This window comes from Rhinatrema bivittatum, chromosome 12 (genome assembly GCF_901001135.1).
Source record: "Rhinatrema bivittatum chromosome 12, aRhiBiv1.1, whole genome shotgun sequence".
NCBI lineage: Eukaryota > Metazoa > Chordata > Amphibia > Gymnophiona > Rhinatrematidae > Rhinatrema > Rhinatrema bivittatum.
The window spans coordinates 26,746,479-26,765,735 of NC_042626.1; the positions used below are offsets into that span (position 1 = coordinate 26,746,479).

Consider the following 19,257-nt stretch of genomic DNA (forward strand, 5'->3'; position numbering starts at 1 on the left):
AACAATGACCATAAATTCCCTTCCCAGTGGCTGTGAACACTGCCTCAGCTTTGCAAGCCCCAGCCGACCCAGGGTGCAGAAGACCCAACTCAGGGATCGAACTGGGTGAACCTTCCTCATGGCAGCACACAGAACAAAAGAACATGTCATACTGGGTCAGACCAAGGGTCCATCAAGGCCAGTATCCTGTTTCCAACAGTGGCCAATCCAGGCTATAAGAACCTGGCAAGTACCCAAAAACCAAGTATATCCCATGCTACTGATACTAGTAATAGCAGTGGCTATTTTCCAAAGTCAACCTGATTAATAGCAGGTAATGGACTTCTCCTCCAATAACTTATCCAAACCTTTTTTAAACCCAGCTACACTAACTGTACTAGCCACATCCCCTGGCAACAAATTCCAGAGTTTAATTGAGTGAAAAAGAATTTTCTCTGATTAGTTTTAAATGTGCCACATGCTAACTTCATGGAGTGCCCCCTAGTCTTTCTATTATCCGAAAGAGTAAATAACCGATTCACATCTACCCGTTCTAGACCTCTCATGATTTTAAACACCTCTATCATATCCCCCCTCAGCCTTCTCTTCTCCAAGCTGAAAAGTCCTAACCTCTTTAGCCTTTCCTCATAGGGGAGCTGTTCCACCCCCTTTATCATTTTGGTCGCCCTTCTCTGTACCTTCTCCATTGCAATTATATCTTTTTTGAGATGCGGCGACCAGAATTGTACACAGTATTCAAGGTGCGGTCTCACTATGGAGCAATACAGAGGCATTATGACATTTTCCGTTTTATTCATCATTCCCGTCCTAATAATTCCCAACATTCTGTTTGCTTTTTTGACTGCCACAGCACACTGCACCGACGATTTCAATGTGTTATCCACTATGATGCCTAGATGACTTTCCTGAGTGGTAGCTCCTAATATGGAACCTAACATCGTGTAACTATAGCATGGGTTATTTCTCCCTATATGCACCGCCTTGCCCATTCTATGCTGTCCCAGGGCAGCGCGCACCAGTGAACAGTAAGTAATAAAACAGAAAAAAATTAGAAGAAAGGAAGGCTTTAGGGGGTGGGGAAGAGAGGAAGTTTAGGTAGGGGGTAGGGAACTGGGGAAGCCCTGATTGCGTCGCCGTGTGTATTAATAGAAAATTTTTCCCCCCTGTGCGTGTGGATTTTAAAATCCGGCGCACATGTTTGCGCGGCCATTGAATTTTATAACATGCGCACGCCAGCGCACACATTCTAAAATCGGCACATCCATGTATGTGTGCTGGGAACTGCATGCACATGGATGGCCGCGTGCTCCTTTTAAAATCAATCCCGATGGGAGGTAATTTCCAAAAGGATTTATGTGCATAAAACTGGGTTTTTGAAAATTACTGTTTATCACGTTCTCAAATGTTTATCATGTTCTCAAATGTTATTGAATGTAAATGTTGATTTTAACTACTGACTGTAAAAGGTTGTTGTAATTGTAAACCGGAGTGAAGGCTTCTGCCAAACCTCTGTATAGAAAAAAAAACTTCAAATAAATAAATAAATAAAGTAAATTGCTTCTTTTACACACATAACCCCTTTGAAAATTCACTCCACAAGGCTGAATTGTCAAAAGGTTTTATGTGCACACATGGGCTTTTGAAAATAGCTAAGGCACATGCCATTTTTATGCACCTATCTCCTTTGAAAATTACGTCCATTTTGTAATGGGGAATAAGCAGAAAGATACATGGAAAAAAGGGGGTTGGGAGGTGAGCTTACCACGTTGAGGATCTTACGCACTAGGATGTCAATTTCCACTATCGTGGGGTTCGTCCAGTTACGTACAGGGCGCACCTCCTTCTTGTAGTCCTTCATCAAGTGCTTATAGAGCCGAATGAAGGTGGGTTCAGTGGTGTTAGCAGTGCCACCAATTTCTTCACCTGTGGCTGGAAAGAGGGAAGCAGTAACAAGTGCAGGTAGCTACCATCCCTCCTTTCTGATTCAATGCCCTGGCCTGCTGATGCACTCCTGGTGGCCTCCTCGCACACTGTCCTGTCTGCTTCACACTGCTTTTATGCTCAGGGGGAAGGGGGAGGAAATCCGTGGCTTCTTTATCTGTGGCCTTTGCGCCAAAATAGTTTTCAAAATCCAAACCCATGTACATAGTTTTGTCCCCCAACTTAATGCACCCCTGGAATGCCTCCAGGTGAAAGTACATGCCTGATGGAACTATATGCGTAATTTTACCCGCATAGGGATGGATAATCTTCAGGTGGATGATTTACGTGTGTAAGACACTTTTTACCCGTGGAAATCCTTTTGAAAATTGCGCTCATGCAAGGAACCTCATGATCATTTATAGGGTGATCAAACAGTACCCAAGCACCTCAGACACTCCTAAGAAGTAGCAGGAGGCCATTCCTGCTAGCACGGATGGGCCAGTCCAGACTCTGGTGTCCAAGGATCATAATCCTCCAGCATACCGACCTGCTGTTTGCCTGAGTTTTCTTGATCCCGCCAGGGTCTGCAGTTCTCAGGCTGTGATTCCTGAGTCCCCTGAAGGGTGAAAGACGTAGGGGGAGAGGTGGTTTGTGACTCATTTGACAGAGCAGCAGGTCTTATTTAATGTATGGGTGTGGCCAGCCCAAGGCTCAAGAAAGCTCATGCTGACTGTTGAGTGAGATTTTTGCCCTTTCAAGGAAATGAAACCCCAAAATGGTGATCCATTGTAAATCAGGAACCTGCCAATCAGGAACCTCCAGTTTATTTTGCTGTTTTGCAGTCACACTCTGTGATTTGCAGATTGGACTTTTAAAGTGGTTCTGATTAATGGAATGAGTCAATTTCTCTTTGCTCTATTTTATAAAAACATAAGAACAAAAGATATGCCATACTGGGTCAGACCAAGGGACCATCAAACCCAGTATCCTGTCTTCAATAGTGGCCACTCCAAGCCACAATACCTGACAAGTACCCAAACATTAAATAAATACGATGCTTCTAATGCCAGCAACAATCGGTGGCTATTCACGATTGATTAATAGCAGTTTATGGACTTCTCCTCCAACCCTTTTTAAATTCAGCTACACTAGCTGCCTTAACCACATCTTCTGGCAATGAATTCCAGAGCTTAAGTGTATGTTGAGTGAAAAAGAATGTTCTCCGATTTATTTTAAATGTGCTATTTGCTAACTTCTAATATATTAGATATCTAACAAGGAGAGCAATGGGGGAAAGAGTCTTATTTTCCAGTATTTAAATGCCAAACTCCCCTTTTCCTTCCCCCCCCCCCCCCTTAAGTTATTTTCCATATCCTGTCTGTCTGACTATGATTCCATAATTTACATGCAAGGGGTACTCTGTTTGTAAGCGTATCTTGGAAACTGGGAAATGGAGCTGTCCCATGTACTGCTGCTATTGCCTTTCACGCTTATCCTCAAAATAAAACTTGGATAATTTCTTGGATAAGTTCTTCGAGGAGAAGTCCATTACCATTGGATAAGTTCTTGGAGGAGAAGTCCATTACCTGCTATTAAGTTCACTTAGAGAATAGCCACTGCCATTAGCAATGGTTACATGGAATAGACTTAGTTTTTGGGTACTTGCCAGGTTCTTATGGCCTGGATTGGCCACTGTCGGAAACAGGATGCTGGGCTTGATGGACCCTTGGTCTGACCCAGTATGGCATTTTCTTATGTTCTTAAAACAATATAATCAGTTGTAATACATTTTAATCAGATGATGCTAATAGTTCTTAAAGCTGCCTCTTTCCTCCTTGGGGTGTTGTCCTGCAGCTCAGACAGTAAACTTTATTTTATGTAATGTAAACATTTGTTGATTTCTTACTTACTTACCCCCTCACACTGTGGTCAAAGCAAGGTACACGCACCTACGTTCTATGCCAGAAGTGGGGTGCATCATGCTTCTGAGGTAGCAGCGTATTTGAAAGGTAAATACCAGGTTATCATTCCTACCCTCAACTCTGCCTGCCAGTTACAGCGCATAGGCTAGCGCCAGTATCTCAATCTGCCTCCTCTTCCCTTCCTTTGCTTCTCTTGGCCCTTTCTCCACCTCTCTCTTATCTTGCCTTTCCTCCCTTCTGCTCTCTGATCTGGGGGCTGGAAGAGGTGCTCCTTTCTGTGGAGGAGAAAAAGGTTTCCTCCTGGCAGAAAAAGTGCCAAATCCTATGCAAAAGGCAAAAAATTACAAACAAATAATAGCTGGTTCGATTGACAGATAGACGTAGAAGAGCACCAATTTATTATGAATTTAAAAAAAAAACCCTGAAAACACACCATCAAAAGCATACTCTGACTTGAACCCACTCCATTACAAATTTTAAATGATAAAAGTTACAATCATCACATTTCATTAAAACATGCCAGGTCTCATTTAGCATGCATAGTGCTTCATATGAGATTATGAGATTCTTTATCCACAAACTAACACCTTTCCATTGGTAGTTCAAGGAGAGTTACATTCAGGCACAGTAAACATGTAATCATCTCTCACCTTTGTTTGTATATAATTCATTCACCCTTTCAGAGGGTACAGCAGTAGATAAGGTGCTGCCAAGCAGCAGTAAAATGCTGCTGTAATAATCCCTACCCAGATTTATTGGTCATTCTTGTCACATAGGCAATTAGGAGATTAAAAAAGACAGAAAATATTATTACAAATGAAAAAGGACAGAAGGAATGATTGAAATAATCTAAAATGTGGGTGTTCTTTCACATCCAGAAAAAATCTCTAAATAAGAACATGTTCATGTCCCTGAATGTCGTCTTGTGAAAGTTTACCCAGTTTTATTACACTGACCTTCCAAAATATCTTTTACAGAAGTACGTCCAGCTCTGAATGTTACCAGAGGACTCCAATTTACCACGCAGAAGCTGAGCTGGTCCTGTTTTTTTTGGGTTTGTTTTTTTGGTTTTTTTTGCATTTATATATATTCCACTTTTCAGGCACTTCAAAATGGATTACATTCAGGTACTGAAGGCATTTCCCTGTCCCCAGAGGGCTTACAGTGTAAGTTCATACCTGAGTCAATAGAAAGTGAAGTGACTTGCCCAAGGTCACAAGGATCAGCAGCAGGATTTAAACCCTGGCTTCCCCATTTCACAGCCCACTGCTCTAACCACTAGGCTACCCCTCCAGCCCTGCAGAAACTACAATGGGAGTCAAAGACCAGTACTGGCTCAGCCTGACTCTGAGGATCTGGAGTCATGTTACACAGTAGTTACACAGAGTCTTGTTCAATAAAGACTTTTACCTCCATAGGCGTGGAATGGGGAAAAGCCTTTGTTTTTAAGTAAGACCCACAGTTGGTTAGTGTGAATGAAGACTAGATGTCCATTCAATCCAACCTCCTCCTCCTTGCATATGAGCCATGTGCATTACGTACAAAGCACAAGCGTATAACAAGTGTGTCTGAAAGTACTTTTATCTCTTACAGATTTATATACATAGAATCTCTTGACTTCTAGTTAACTTAGTTTAACTAAGTGCCAGGAGAGAGTGTAAAATACCTTTTCTGTGGTATTCTTGGAAGGAGCCAGGTAAACGACACTAGAAACTGAAAAATTCTCCATTGATCTAGAGCCCAGTAGAGCCACGGGAACAATATGCCCACACTAGCTGGCCTTTAAGAATAGTTTTGCAGATTTTCTCCAATTTTGAGCGATGACTATACACCCTTGCCACTCTGAGCTACACCGGCTCACTCCTACTGTGCACTTAAGGCTGTGATCATGTTATCCCTTGAACAATAAGAAAGTGTAATGGGATGAACCTGGCTTTTCTATAAGAACATAAGGACTGCCATGCTGGGTCAAACCAAAATTCCATCAAGCCTAGCACCCTGTCCCTGACAGTGGACATTTGTGATGAACCAACGGCTTCCCACGGGCAGAAGCAGCCTGGATAGACAGGACAGTTAGTGACCACAGAAGATCCCGGGGGGGGGGGGGAACACTGCTTCAAGGTAGACAGAAAAAGTAATCATGGGTTGGCTAAGGGATTGTGATGTCAAAGGAAGAGAAAGCACATGGCTGCTGAGAAATGTGGCCCGGAGATATCCGGCAGAGAACAAATTGGAAAGGGGCCAGCAGCTACAGAAAAACGTTTTAGCTGTTGTGGACTAAGTAGCGATTTCTAAGGGGATGGTCAGCAGCATATCCCTTGCAAGTTTCCAAATGGTCGGTTTACCTGGGCATGTCACTGTTTATCTGGGAAGTGACTTCGAGAGCTCTCCTCTTAGCTTTCACCAGAAATGCACAGCAAACTGGTTTCAACCCATTTTTATTTTATTTTTAAGCTGGTTTCACAATGGGTTTGAGAATTTAGATGAAGCCTGAACTGCATACACCTTGATAGGCTTCACTGAAAGGAATCCCACATTTCTCTGCAAAACACACATCTTAGCAGCACGAGGCGCTTCTCCCCAGGAATACTTCAGTGGCTGCTTTTAGTGGATTTAAATTGAAGTTTGATGGGGGAGTTTCAGAGGATCCACCCGTGGAACTTCTAGGAGTTGCACGGGTAGATCTGTCTGCATGAAAATTTACACCTGCTTAGTGAGACTTTCCCCATTCTAGGGCCTGACTACCAGAACCTTGGGTCAAAGTCTACAAATTTAGGCACCACTAGACTTTTCCTGTTCAGGAATTTTGCTTGCCACCCTGTCTATGCATCTATGTTCTTGTCTCTATACTCTTGCTCTTCACCTACCAAACAAATACTTGATAATAGGGATGTGAATCATTTTTCAACGATTAAAATTATCGTCCGATAATGTTTATATCGTCTTAAATCGTTATAGAACACGATACAATAGAAATTCTAACGATTTATCGTTAAAAATCGTTAAATCGTGTTAGTGCGCACTAACTCGAGTTAGTGCGCACTAACTCCCCGTTAGTGCGCACTAACTCGATTTAGTGCGCACTAACTGAAAATGATACAAATAAACACTTTCCAGGTCACTGAAGGTCAGTTAGGAATGAATATGAGTTCCTATTGGCTGGCTGCCCTCTTATCTATTGATATTACCAAGGTTACCACTGAGGTGATGGTTGGGGGGATGGGAAATGGAACTGGAAACTAACGAACACCAACAGAAAATGAAACAAAGTGTTCACACTTCCCAGGTCAGTAAAGGTCACTTAGGAATGAATATGTATGTATGTATTCCTATTGGCTGGCTGTGCTCTTATCTATTGATGTTACCAATATGGTTGGGGGGATGTGAAATGGAAACAGTTGGAAGCTTGACAAAAAAAGTAATGTAATGATCAGCACTCACGTGACTAGAACTTGTTTGTTTATTATTTTTGTTAGCAGGCACCTGAAATGCTAGTGCATGTTGAATTTGCCAATCACTGTGCATTTTAGAAAGGTGGTCCTGGCTGGAACTGTACACAGTTCAAATATATGTAATTGATTGTTGGTAAGTGTATTTTTTAAGTAGCCACACTGGCACCAGTATGTTTACTTTTCCTCCTACTTAACTCACTAGCTCAGCTTTGTAAGAAGGGCTTCTCTGCTTGTGTGTTGTTTTTGTTTGGTGTGAGGAGAGCAGAAACATCAGATCTTTATTCAATCTACTACAGTCATCTCTTACAGTGCCCTATCCCTATTAATACCAGGAGTGTTGTGATCTTCCTGCACACAGTGCCCTAACCCTGATACCAGTCTGAGACAGCTCCCTCCCTGCATTACTAGTGAGAGGCTGGCTTCACAGACAGGGGGGAGCTGCCTGACCCTCACTCCTGACTTCCCCCATGTCCCAGCTAGTGAATGGTGTGTGGGTGAGGGGGGGGGGGGAGGGTGGTGAAGTCTGAGACAGCCCCCTCCCTGCATTACTAGTGAGAGGCTGGCTTCACAGACAGGGGGGAGCTGCCTGACCCTCACTCCTGACTTCCCCCATGTCCCAGCTAGTGAATGGTGTGTGGGTGAGGGGGGGAGAGGATGGTGAAGTCTGAGACAGCTCCCTCCCTGCATTACTAGTGAGAGGCTGGCTTCGCAGACAGGGGGAGCTGCCTGACCCTCACTCCTGACTTCCCCCATGTCCCAGCTAGTGAATGGTGTGTGGGTGAGGGGGGGGGGGAGGATGGTGAAGTCTGAGACAGCTCCCTCCCTGCATTACTAGTGAGAGGCTGGCTTCACAGACAGGGGGGAGCTGCCTGACCCTCACTCCTGACTTCCCCCATGTCCCAGCTAGTGAATGGTGTGTGGGTGGGGGGGGGGGGGGGAGGATGGTGAAGTCTGAGACAGCTCCCTCCCTGCATTACTAGTGAGAGGCTGGCTTCACAGACAGGGGGGAGCTGCCTGTCCCTCACTCCTGACTTCCCCCATGTCCCAGCTAGTGAATGGTGTGTGGGTGAGGGGGGGGGGTGGATGGTGAAGTCTGAGACAGCTCCCTCCCTGCATTACTAGTGAGAGGCTGGCTTCACAGACAGGGGGGAGCTGCCTGACCCTCACTCCTGACTTCCCCCATGTCCCAGCTAGTGAATGGTGTGTGGGTGAGGGGGGGGGGAGGATGGTGAAGTCTGAGACAGCTCCCTCCCTGCATTACTAGTGAGAGGCTGGCTTCGCAGACAGGGGGAGCTGCCTGACCCTCACTCCTGACTTCCCCCATGTCCCAGCTAGTGAATGGTGTGTGGGTGAGGGGGGGGGGAGGATGGTGAAGTCTGAGACAGCTCCCTCCCTGCATTACTAGTGAGAGGCTGGCTTCACAGACAGGGGGGAGCTGCCTGACCCTCACTCCTGACTTCCCCCATGTCCCAGCTAGTGAATGGTGTGTGGGTGAGGGGGGGGGGGGGGAGGATGGTGAAGTCTGAGACAGCTCCCTCCCTGCATTACTAGTGAGAGGCTGGCTTCACAGACAGGGGGGAGCTGCCTGTCCCTCACTCCTGACTTCCCCCATGTCCCAGCTAGTGAATGGTGTGTGGGTGAGGGGGGGGGGGGGTGGATGGTGAAGTCTGAGACAGCTCCCTCCCTGCATTACTAGTGAGAGGCTGGCTTCACAGACAGGGGGGAGCTGCCTGACCCTCACTCCTGACTTCCCCCATGTCCCAGCTAGTGAATGGTGTGTGGGTAAGGGGGGGGGGGGAGGATGGTGAAGTCTGAGACAGCTCCCTCCCTGCATTACTAGTGAGAGGCTGGCTTCACAGACAGGGGGGAGCTGCCTGACCCTCACTCCTCCGGGGTATTGTGATCTTCCTGCACACAGTGCCCTATCCCTGATACCAGGGGTGTTGTGATCTTCCTGCATGCAGTGCCCTATCCCTATTAATACCAGGAGTGTTGTGATCTTCCTGCATGCAGTGCCCTATCCCTATTAATACCAGGAGTGTTGTGATCTTCCTGCATGCAGTGCCCTATCCCTGATATCGGGATGTGTGCAAGAAGATCACAACACCCCCGGTATCAGGAATAGGGCACTGTGTGCAGGAAGATCACAACACCCCCAGTATCAGGAATAGGGCACTGTGTGCAGGAAGATCACAACACCCCTGGCATTAGGGATAGGGCACTGTGTGCAGGAAGATCACAACACTCCTGGTATTAATAGGGATAGGTCACTGTGTGCAGGAAGATCACAATACCCCTGGTATCAGGGTTAGGGCACAAGTTCTAGTCACATTGACTGATCACATTACTTGTTTTGTCAAGCTACCAACTGTTTCCATTTCCCATCCCCCATATACTGTCAGTAGGAAACTTGGTAACATGAATAAATAAGAGGGCAGCCAATAGGAATACATATTCATTCCTAAACTGACCTTAACTGACCTGAAAAGTGTCAAATTGTATCATTTTCAGTTAGTGCGCACTAACTCTCAGTTAGTGCGCACTAACTCCCGTTAGTGCGCACTAACTCGAGTTAGTGCGCACTAATCGGAAAAAACGATTTTTAACGATTTTTTAACTAAAAAATCGTGCCTAAGACGATTTTCTTGCCCTGCCACACGATTTCTATCGTTAAGACGATATGGAAAACGATTCACATCCCTACTTGATAATCTACTTCAGGTACTACCACTACTCAGATAACTTCTCACCTCCTTAACCGCCTGCACTGCTACAGCTCGGAAATACTCATAGTCTATCTGACTTCTTACCTTTATTTTTGTGAATGCTCTAGTTTCTTGTTCAGTTGTCTTTGCTCTGATTCAATAGTTGTAATGAATAAAAAAAAAAAAAAATCGAGGTGTTTCCGTGGGCATGGTTTAGATTGAGGGATTAAACTGCATTTGCATAATTAAACTTTTAATTATAGTTTCTCCTCCATCATCTCAGGCACAGAAATAGCAGGGGCAAAACACAGGGGTGCTTCTCTACCCATGTGCCTGTGGCAGATTTTCACGGAAAAACTATCTGAGGAGTTTCTCGTTGAAATTTCGCTACAGGTACACGGGCTTGAAAAATACCTGGTGTGCTTTGCCACTGTGTGGCAGGGTGAAAACTGACCCCCGTATCGGGAGTCATTAAAACAAGTCAACAAAGAGGCTCTGTCTAGGTCATCCAATACCAATTTCTAGAAAGCAGCTAAAGGTCATATATGAAGAGGGGGGAATACCATGTGCTCTCAAAAGCTTAGGCACAGGCACCTGTGTGAAGTACATTTTATGTTGGTCTAATTAAAGGCATCACAGACTACAAGGAAAATAATTAAAACTGTCATTACCTTATGTCCTGTGCTTACTACAGCTTGTTCTCCCGCATGTGATCTATCCAGTCTCTTAACTCTGCGGCCCTTTGGTGATTTGCTATCTCAACCCAAATGAAGCATCCATACCCTCCACTGCTCTTTCATGTATTCCTAAGCATGGGGTCCCGTGAATATTTTGTAAAGCTAACTTTTCAAGAAGAAGGTTTTGGTAAGTGGATAAAAGCTGGAGGCGAAAGCCCTGATGGAGGCAGAAGGGAAGTCCCTGGGGCCGATTGCAAAAAAAAAAAAAAATGTGCTGAAAGCGGGTGCTGAATTGTGCTGTCAAGGAGGTGCTAGGGTCGACTGCGCAGCCCAGGAGAGGTCGGTTGTCTGCGGCTTTCCACCGGTTAAGAAAACGGACACTGAATTTATCGGCGTTCGTTTTCCTAAAATCGGCACATGGCCACAGGTTCGGAAAACAGACGCTGGTTAACTGGATTTTTAAAAAATCTTTCGTTGTACAGAAAAGCAGTATTTTTTAAAAATCTTTCGTTCAGAAAAACAGTATTTTCTGCTTTTCTGTACAACCTTTGGGTGGGGGGGGTGTCACTCAGAAATTAACACCTGCTCTGGGCAGACGTTAATTTCTGAGCGCAAAAACGTGCGTATTGGACGCACATTTCCTTCTTGCTTTCGGGGTGACTAATAGCCTCATCAACCTGCATTTGCATGTGATGAGCGCTATTAGTTTCGCGGCGCGTTGGACGCACGTTGTGGAGGAGCGAATCCCCTTACGGCATAAGAGGCTATGGACGGGGCCCACACAGCCCACGTCCAACTGTGGGTTAAATGGTGCGCTCGGCACCCCCCCCCCCCCCCCCCCTCTGTTTATGGCTGTATTTTCTGCTAGTAACTGGGTGCCCAGAAACACGAGGGAGGACAGCAGCTTTGCCCCCCACCCCCATCTCAACCTTTTCTTTTACTTCAGCTGACAGTGCACTTACACTTTACAACAGGAGTATCTTCAAACATCCTTCAGTTTGGTTCAAGGCACGGTGAACTGGAAACACATTTCTGGCACCACGTCGTACAGTGTACCCCATTTTATGCAATGTGTTCCATATTTCAAATAATGTAACCCACAATACCTCATGCAGTATCTCATAGGATGTATGTACCCCCTTATGTCTCATGCCTTGCGTTCTAATCATATTTCATGCAGTGCATCCTGTCATGTACTGCACCCCACCTCATGTCTCAGTGTAATCTGAGACCTGTACCTGAAGAAATATTCATGTCCTCTGTGCAGTTTGCACCTGCCCTTATAGAAATAACTTCCAGACAACTTGCCTACCTTTGGTTTCCAAAACCAGAGTGAAGAGGAGAGAGAAGGCTGAAATCCAAGGGCTCCAGGGCTTCATTCTTGGCCCCAGGTTCCTATGCCGAATGTGCAAAATCCTTGCTCTTCGTGAGGGGTGACTCCAGGTGGACTGAGTTTTGCTCTGTATAACTGTTCACAAACTGTAACTATCTTCCCTCTGTTGCTCAGTTCTTTCTTCTCTCTCCTCCCTCTGCACGTTCCTCTGCTTCTGTGTTAGTGAAGCTTCCAGAGGAAGAGGCTGCAGTTTTCTGATTGCTTTCCAGCTGACAGTATTCCTTCAAAGAGTAATTAAACTTGCAATTAGTCTCTGGCTGCTGCATCAGGTTTCTGGTTGGAAGAAGAAGCTGATGTCACAGTCTGTGGTCCTGCATTCGATCCTCCATCCTCCCCATCCACCCTCCCACACCTAAGGATTTATCATCAGCAATGTTGTGTCTAAACCGCGCAGGGGACCATCATATCTGCAGGATATCTCAGCGATACTAACAAGAGAAATCATCAGCTTATCACCAAGCAATTTGTTACCTGAGATCTTGTTAAAAGCCTTTTCTGATATAATTTCAATAATAGTTTTCCCTCTGTGTTGTGGCTCTAGTACATTTGTTTTATTGATGGAAAGATTGGAATGTAATAGAGTAAAAGGGTATTAACTACGCCAACATCCTCCATTCTTCCTGTTAGCTTTTGTTTGTGGTTTTATTATTAATTAATTTTATTATAATTTTTGTCTGGATAGAGAACAGTTTTCAGAAAGATCTAGCTGGATAACTAAAGAAGTACCTGGCCAGATCCCCTCAGGCTGTAAATTAGTAACATATATAGTAACCGTAATGACAGCAGAAAAGGACCAAAGGGTCCATTTAGCCTGCCCAGCAAGCTTCTTATGGCAATATCTGCCACGCTGTGCAGGTTGCCCCCAAGATTCTCTTAACGGTAGTTCAATCAGATACCCCCAAGCCTTATGATAAGGATAGAAATATTTGCAATCAAAAACCAAGCAACTGTCAAACCCATAACAAATTACTGCTAGCAACATTTTTACTGGGTGAGAAGCCTTCTTGAAAATTCAGACAATCCTGCTTGATTTACTTTGCTTTTGGACTTGGCCATAGAAGCAGCCCTGGGCTTTTTCCCTTACGTCTGCATATCAGTTCCCCAGACTGTAAAAGTCAGGGCCCCTGTTGGTTGCCATCTGAATCCAATTCCTCTTCTCTCCCCCGCCCCCCACACCCCCGGCCACCATCAAAGCAAAGAGTGATGTTGCAGTTGCGTCAAAAGTATCAAGGCTTATTGGTTGAGGGTAGTAATCCCCGTGTTTCTGCTAAGGGTAGTAACCATCGTGCCAAGTGGGTTATCCCCATGCATGCTTTTCTTCATTTCTAGCCTTTAGGGACCCTCAGTATTTATCCTATGCCTCTTTGAATTCTTTGACTGTTTTTGACTTCATCACCTCCTCTGGAAGGGTATTCGAGGCATCCACCACCATCTCCATGAAGAAATATTTCCTGATTTAGCTTTACCATCCCCATCACTCCCTTAGAGATCCCCTGTGTTTATCCCATGCCTTCTTAAACTCAGATACTGTTTTTGTCTCTAGCATCTCCACTGGGAGGCTGTCCCATGCATCCACCACCATCTCTGTAAAGAAATATTCCCTAAGATTACCCCCTTTCAAGGGAGCTTCCTTTTCCTTTGAAAGAGGCCCACCTCCTGTGCATGGAAACTTGGAGATATTTAAATGTCTCTATCATATCTCCCCTATCTCACCTTTCCTCTAGGGTATACATGTTTACAACTTTAAGTTCTGTCCTCATCTGATTTAGAACAAAGGCCACTGACCATGTTAATAGCCTCCCTCTGGACCGACTCCATCCTGTTTCTATCCTTTTGAAGGTGCGGTCTCCAGAACTGTACACAGTATTCCAAGTGAGGTCTCAGCAGGGACCTATACAGGGGTCACTGATGCAATGTTCTGATCCCGAAAAATGTTCCTCCATGGAGATGCAGCCTCTGTTGTTATCTTGTGTCTGTGTAGATTTATTTTTGTCTTTACCTTTGGGCAGGTCTCACCAGGGAGCATGCTTCTTTACTATACTATATTGAGTATGAGTGAAATTCCCTTATGTTGAATATCTTTCCCATGTGGGGTCCTTTAAAATGTGTTGGCATAATTTACAGTATTGCAGGGATTTCTTCCATTTTCTTTTTTGTTTTTTAAGTTAGGTGGTTGCTAGGAAGTTAGTACTGAAGGAGCAGGAAATAGTTCATTCAATGATTCGTCCTCCAGGAGTACTGAGTATAGATCTTTTATGACTTTTCTCTGTCTTTTCCTTTGGGTTGTATATTACTACAAGGGGTACCCGCTCTGTAGTTTTCTTTTCTTTGTACCACAGTTAAGGTTTACTCTGGGTATTTTAAGTGAAGATGACAAGTACTCCCCAGCCCGCTCCAAATGCCTAGTTTTAATGCAGCCATATTTATGCACACTATGAAAATGTTTATTATGGATCTGGAAAACAGTTAAGCACATACACCTTATTTTACACAACTAAATTCTGCTTAAGCTTTTGGAATTTTACTTCTAAGAGTGCACAGAATACTAGGTATTTCTTCGCTCTCCTTTTTATGCATTCTTTGTGGTTGAGATAAAGAATGCGTTACGGGTAGACTGTGGGTGAAGCACAGCATCCACACACGGGGGTAAATACTGTGGATTGAGTTGTAACAGGGAAGGAGGAGGATTATAGAACGCACACAGACTGGCCATAATGTGAGGGGCGAATCACATTTCATTCGTGCTTCACATAAGGCTAATAGCAAAGCATCCAAAAAAACAGTACACCTTTCCAAACTTGTAAACATTGATTATTTGTTAAAAAATGTTTTAACTGTCCGTTTTCACGTGGCTTCTATTTTCTCTGTTTCATGCTCGACGTTTTGATGATTGCGATTCTAAATTAGTAGTTCAATGTTCTTCTTAAGTGTTTGCGGGAAGATATAGTATTTAGACTTAAGGTACATTCTTCACTTTCTTGCGCTAAATATTTTTGCATGGAAACCCACTGAGAGTAGATGCAGAGGACATGAGAAGCCATAGGTAGTCTCTGTCCCACCAACCTCGAATACCAGAATGGTAGAAGCACAGAAATCCACGTGTACTGAATAATTCAATGCAGGATCCATTATTTTTAATGAAGTCACAGACCACATGAAACACTGGAGGTAAGATGCTTTGTTGAGCCGAGTCCTAAAGCAAAGCACATTCAAGCAGCAGATTATAATTTAAGAAGATGGCTCACCCGTAAAAATGTTGCTAGCAGTAATTTTGTTATGAATTTGACAATTGCTTGTCTTTGATTGTAAATATTATGACCCTTAACATAAAGCATGGGGGTAACTAGCACAGAGCAGCAGTTTCTACCCTTAGCCCAAACATGGGGTAACTTGTCTGGAGTGGCAGTTACTACCATGAGAAACTTGCTGGGCAGACTGGATAGCCCATTTGGTCTCTTTCTGCCATCATTACTATGTTAAGTTTCTTAGGTGCATAACAGCAAAGGTTAATCAGGCGGATGTATGGAGCAGAGGAGCCAGGTGGCTACATTAACAGCAGACAAGAAAGAAGTGCATCTATCCAGGCTTCTAATGTTTGGATAAAGAAACAGAGAAATGTGATGGCAGAAAAAGACCATATGGCCTATCTAGCCTGCTCATCTACACCAACTGTTAAATGCTACAATCCCTACCATTCTGCTCCTTCAGATATCCCCTGTGCTTGTTCCATGCTTTCTTGAATTCATAAATGGCCCTTGTCTTTCCCATTGAGAGGCTGTTCTATGCATTCACCACTCTTTCTGTAAAACAATATTTCCTTAAATTACTCTTGAGGCTACCCCCTTTCACTCATCCCATGATCCCTCATTCTAGAGCCTCCTGTCTACTGAAAGAGTCCTGCCTTCTGTTCATTAATTACCTTGAAGGCATTTAAAGGTGTCTATCAAATCTCTCCTATCCAATGTTCCTTCTAAGTATTGGGTTGATTACCCTGTGAGCACTACTTTTTTTTTTTTTTTAATGCAAAAAGCCTCTCAATTTTATGCTCACAGCAATCCAGTCCTTGGAGGAAACATGGGGGGGGGGGCTTGGGATGAAGAATTAGGATCACCAGGGAAGAAGGAAGGAAATAAAGGGGCCCCCATATTCTCTCTCCCTTCCTCCGCCTCCTTCTTCCCTCAGTGATCCTCCATCTGCAGCCCCCAAGAGGGTTCAATCCCCAGTTGTCCTTCAACCACCAGTGCTTACTGAACACTGGTAGGTGAAGAACGACTCTGGGTTGAATACTGGCAGAAGATGAAGGATCCCTGGGATGAGGAGGATGAAGAGGCATGGTTCATATCTATGTCTGTGGAGAGTGTTCATATAGGAGTGCGAGAAAGTGTTTGTGTTTAGGAAAGAGAGTTGTTCACATTCAGCCCTGTCTTGGCCCCTCCTCCCCCCCCCCCCCCCCCCCCCCCGCCCCCACACAGCCTACCGTGGCATCATCTCCCCTACCAGATACACAGTTCTACTTCTTTTTTTATCTACAAATTAAGCCCTGACAGTTTGGTCTTTTTCTGCCATCATTACTGTATTATTATGAAAGGTGGAATATAATATATTTTTGATACAGTCACAATAGACTGTTCAGGAATTCATAATATTTCCAACAAGTACCTCTTCAACATCCTTCTAGGAGATATCAATGGTAATTTGGGAACATTAACAAACTGAAGATTTTTGTTCCTTATCATGTTCTCAAGATTTTCCATTTTGGCTGACAAAAGAGAAATCTTTTTTAATGATATTCTCTTGAACCTGTTTAACAAGATCCACTTCACTATTGATTGTAGAAATTTGCTGTCCCAGATATACAGAGGAACTCTCTAAAGACTGAATCCGATTATCTAACTCTACACATTTTCCCACCAAGAGATTGAGCTGCAAAAATTTGGAACTCCCCAAGCTCTCTATAGCATCCCAAATTGATTCGATAGTAAAAAGAGATCGGCCTCACCAAACTGAGGCGTAATTGTGCAGCCTGAGGGGGAAAAGACTCGCTCTATCCTTTGTGAAGGGGCCACTCTGATGCTCCCATCTTCTTTATTGCTGTTTGCCTCTCTTCAGGACCTTTGGTGATATTTTGGCCAGTCATCGCTGTCAAACTGCTTCCCCTCACATTCCCTGTAATCTGAGTCGTCACATTGGCGTCATCAACCAACAGACGTGGTTCTATGCACTGGGCTCAGAGCTACCATGAAACCTGGTGGAGACAGGAGCACAACTTGCATAAGAACATAAGGCTTGCCATACTGGGTCAGACCAAAGGCCTATCAAGCCCAATATCCTGTTTCCAACAGTAGCCAAGCCAGGTCACAAGTACCTGGTAGGATCCCAGGGGAGTAGAAGGATTCCAAGCTGCTTATTCCAAGATTAATCAGTGGATTTCTGCAAATCTCCCTTAATAATTGCTAATGGACCTTTCCCCCAGGAACGCAGCTATACTAACAGCTTTCACCACTTCTTCTGGCAATGAATTCCATAGCTTAATTATGCATTGAGTAAAAAAAGATTTTCTCTTATTAGTTTTAAATGTATTATCCAGTAACTTCATTGTGTGTCCCCTCATCTTTGACTTTTCAAAAGAGTAAACAACTGATTAATGTTTACTAGTTCCATTCCACTCATTATTTTATAAACCTCTATCATATCTCCCCTCAGCCATTTCTTCTCCAAGCTGAACAGTCCTAATCTCTTTAGCTATTCTTCATAATGGAATTGTTCCATCCCCTTTATCATATTGGTCGCCCTGCTTTGTACCTTTTCTAATTCTGCAATATCTTTTTTGAGATGTGATGTCCAGAACTGAACTCAGTACTCAAGATGAGGTTGCACCATGGAGCGATACAGAGGCATTATGATATTCTTTGTTTTATTCTCCATTCTTTTTCTAATAATCCCTAGTATTCTATTTGCTTTTTTGGCTGCTGCTGCACACTGAGCAGAAGATTTCAACATATTTTCAGTGATGACACCTAGATCCGTTTCCTGAGTGGTGACTTCTAATGTGGAACCTTGCATTTTGCATCTATAATTTGGGTTTCTCTTCCCTAAGTGCATCCCTTTACACTTGTCTACATTAAATTTAATTTTCCATTTTCATGCCCAGAATCCCAGTTTTGCAATGTTCTCTTGTATTTTCTCACAATCCTCTTGATTCTGAGATATGGCCTCTAGAACCAAAAACAGTATTCTAGGTGAGCCTTCACCAATGACCTGTAAAGACGCGTTATCACTTCTGGGGGTTTTTTTTTTCCATTAGTTATGCCTCTCTCAATGCATCCCAGCATCCCTCTGACTCTGGCCACAGTGGCCAACACCTTATCATGCTATTTTGAAATTGACTAATATTTCCCCCCCCCCCCCACTGAGGTATCTCTCCTAGTCAGGGCACATCAGCCTTTCACTATCTATTGCACACCGCTCCTGTTGATTTCTGAAGTCCAAGTGCTCAACTTTGCACTTTTTCGCACTGAATCTTAACTGCTAAATGTTCAACTGCTTGTCAAGCTTTCATAGATTACTTCTTTGCTAACCTAAGCAGTATATAGTCTATCCTCTGAGCTCTACTCAGCTTGCCTCATCTGACCTCCACTCCTCTGTATTCACATTAGCTCGGTTTATAGCATGCCTATAAGAAGGGCCACCCAGTTTGCTCATCTAATTCCTAGACTTAGACAAAGGAAAAATTACTACTCGCTTGATAATTTCCTTTTCTTTAATGAGGACAGGCTAGTTCACACCAGTGAGTTATGCTCCTCTACCAGCAGATGGAAACAGAGCAAAGCTGACATCACAGTATATATACCCCTGCACTGACACCAGCTCGTCAGTATTCTCTGCAAAAACCAACTGTGGACAACTAAAGAATACATGATCATAACCATTAAGACAACCATTCAAACAATCAGTTAACAGAAAAAACACTGAGGTCAGACAAGCATCTGACCATTGTACACCCAGCTGCTCACCCGCCCAAAAACAAGGCCCGACCAATAAGCATCCAAAATATAGGCACCCACCTGAGTGTCCACCTGAACACACACCTGAGTGCAAACCCATGCACACAAATTCGAACTGATGTCAGACGCTGTTTAGCAGCAGACTTGTGCGCAGAAAAGCATGCAAACGCTGTTGCAGCCT

At 44.1% G+C, this 19,257-nt stretch overlaps 1 protein-coding gene across 1 annotated transcript in view; it reads right to left on the minus strand.

Moving 5' to 3' along the window:
• Positions 1-2,201, minus strand: part of LOC115074298 (5-hydroxytryptamine receptor 3A-like) — a 28,653-nt gene extending 26,452 nt beyond the window's left edge. Inside the window, exons 1-2 of the mRNA XM_029573620.1 lie at positions 2,030-2,201; positions 1,763-1,929 (exon numbers count right to left, since the gene is read on the minus strand). Of these exons, the coding sequence (XP_029429480.1) occupies positions 1,763-1,929; positions 2,030-2,201 (339 nt within the window). The remainder of the gene's footprint in view (positions 1-1,762; positions 1,930-2,029) is intronic.
• Between the last annotated feature and the right edge of the window lie 17,056 nt (positions 2,202-19,257).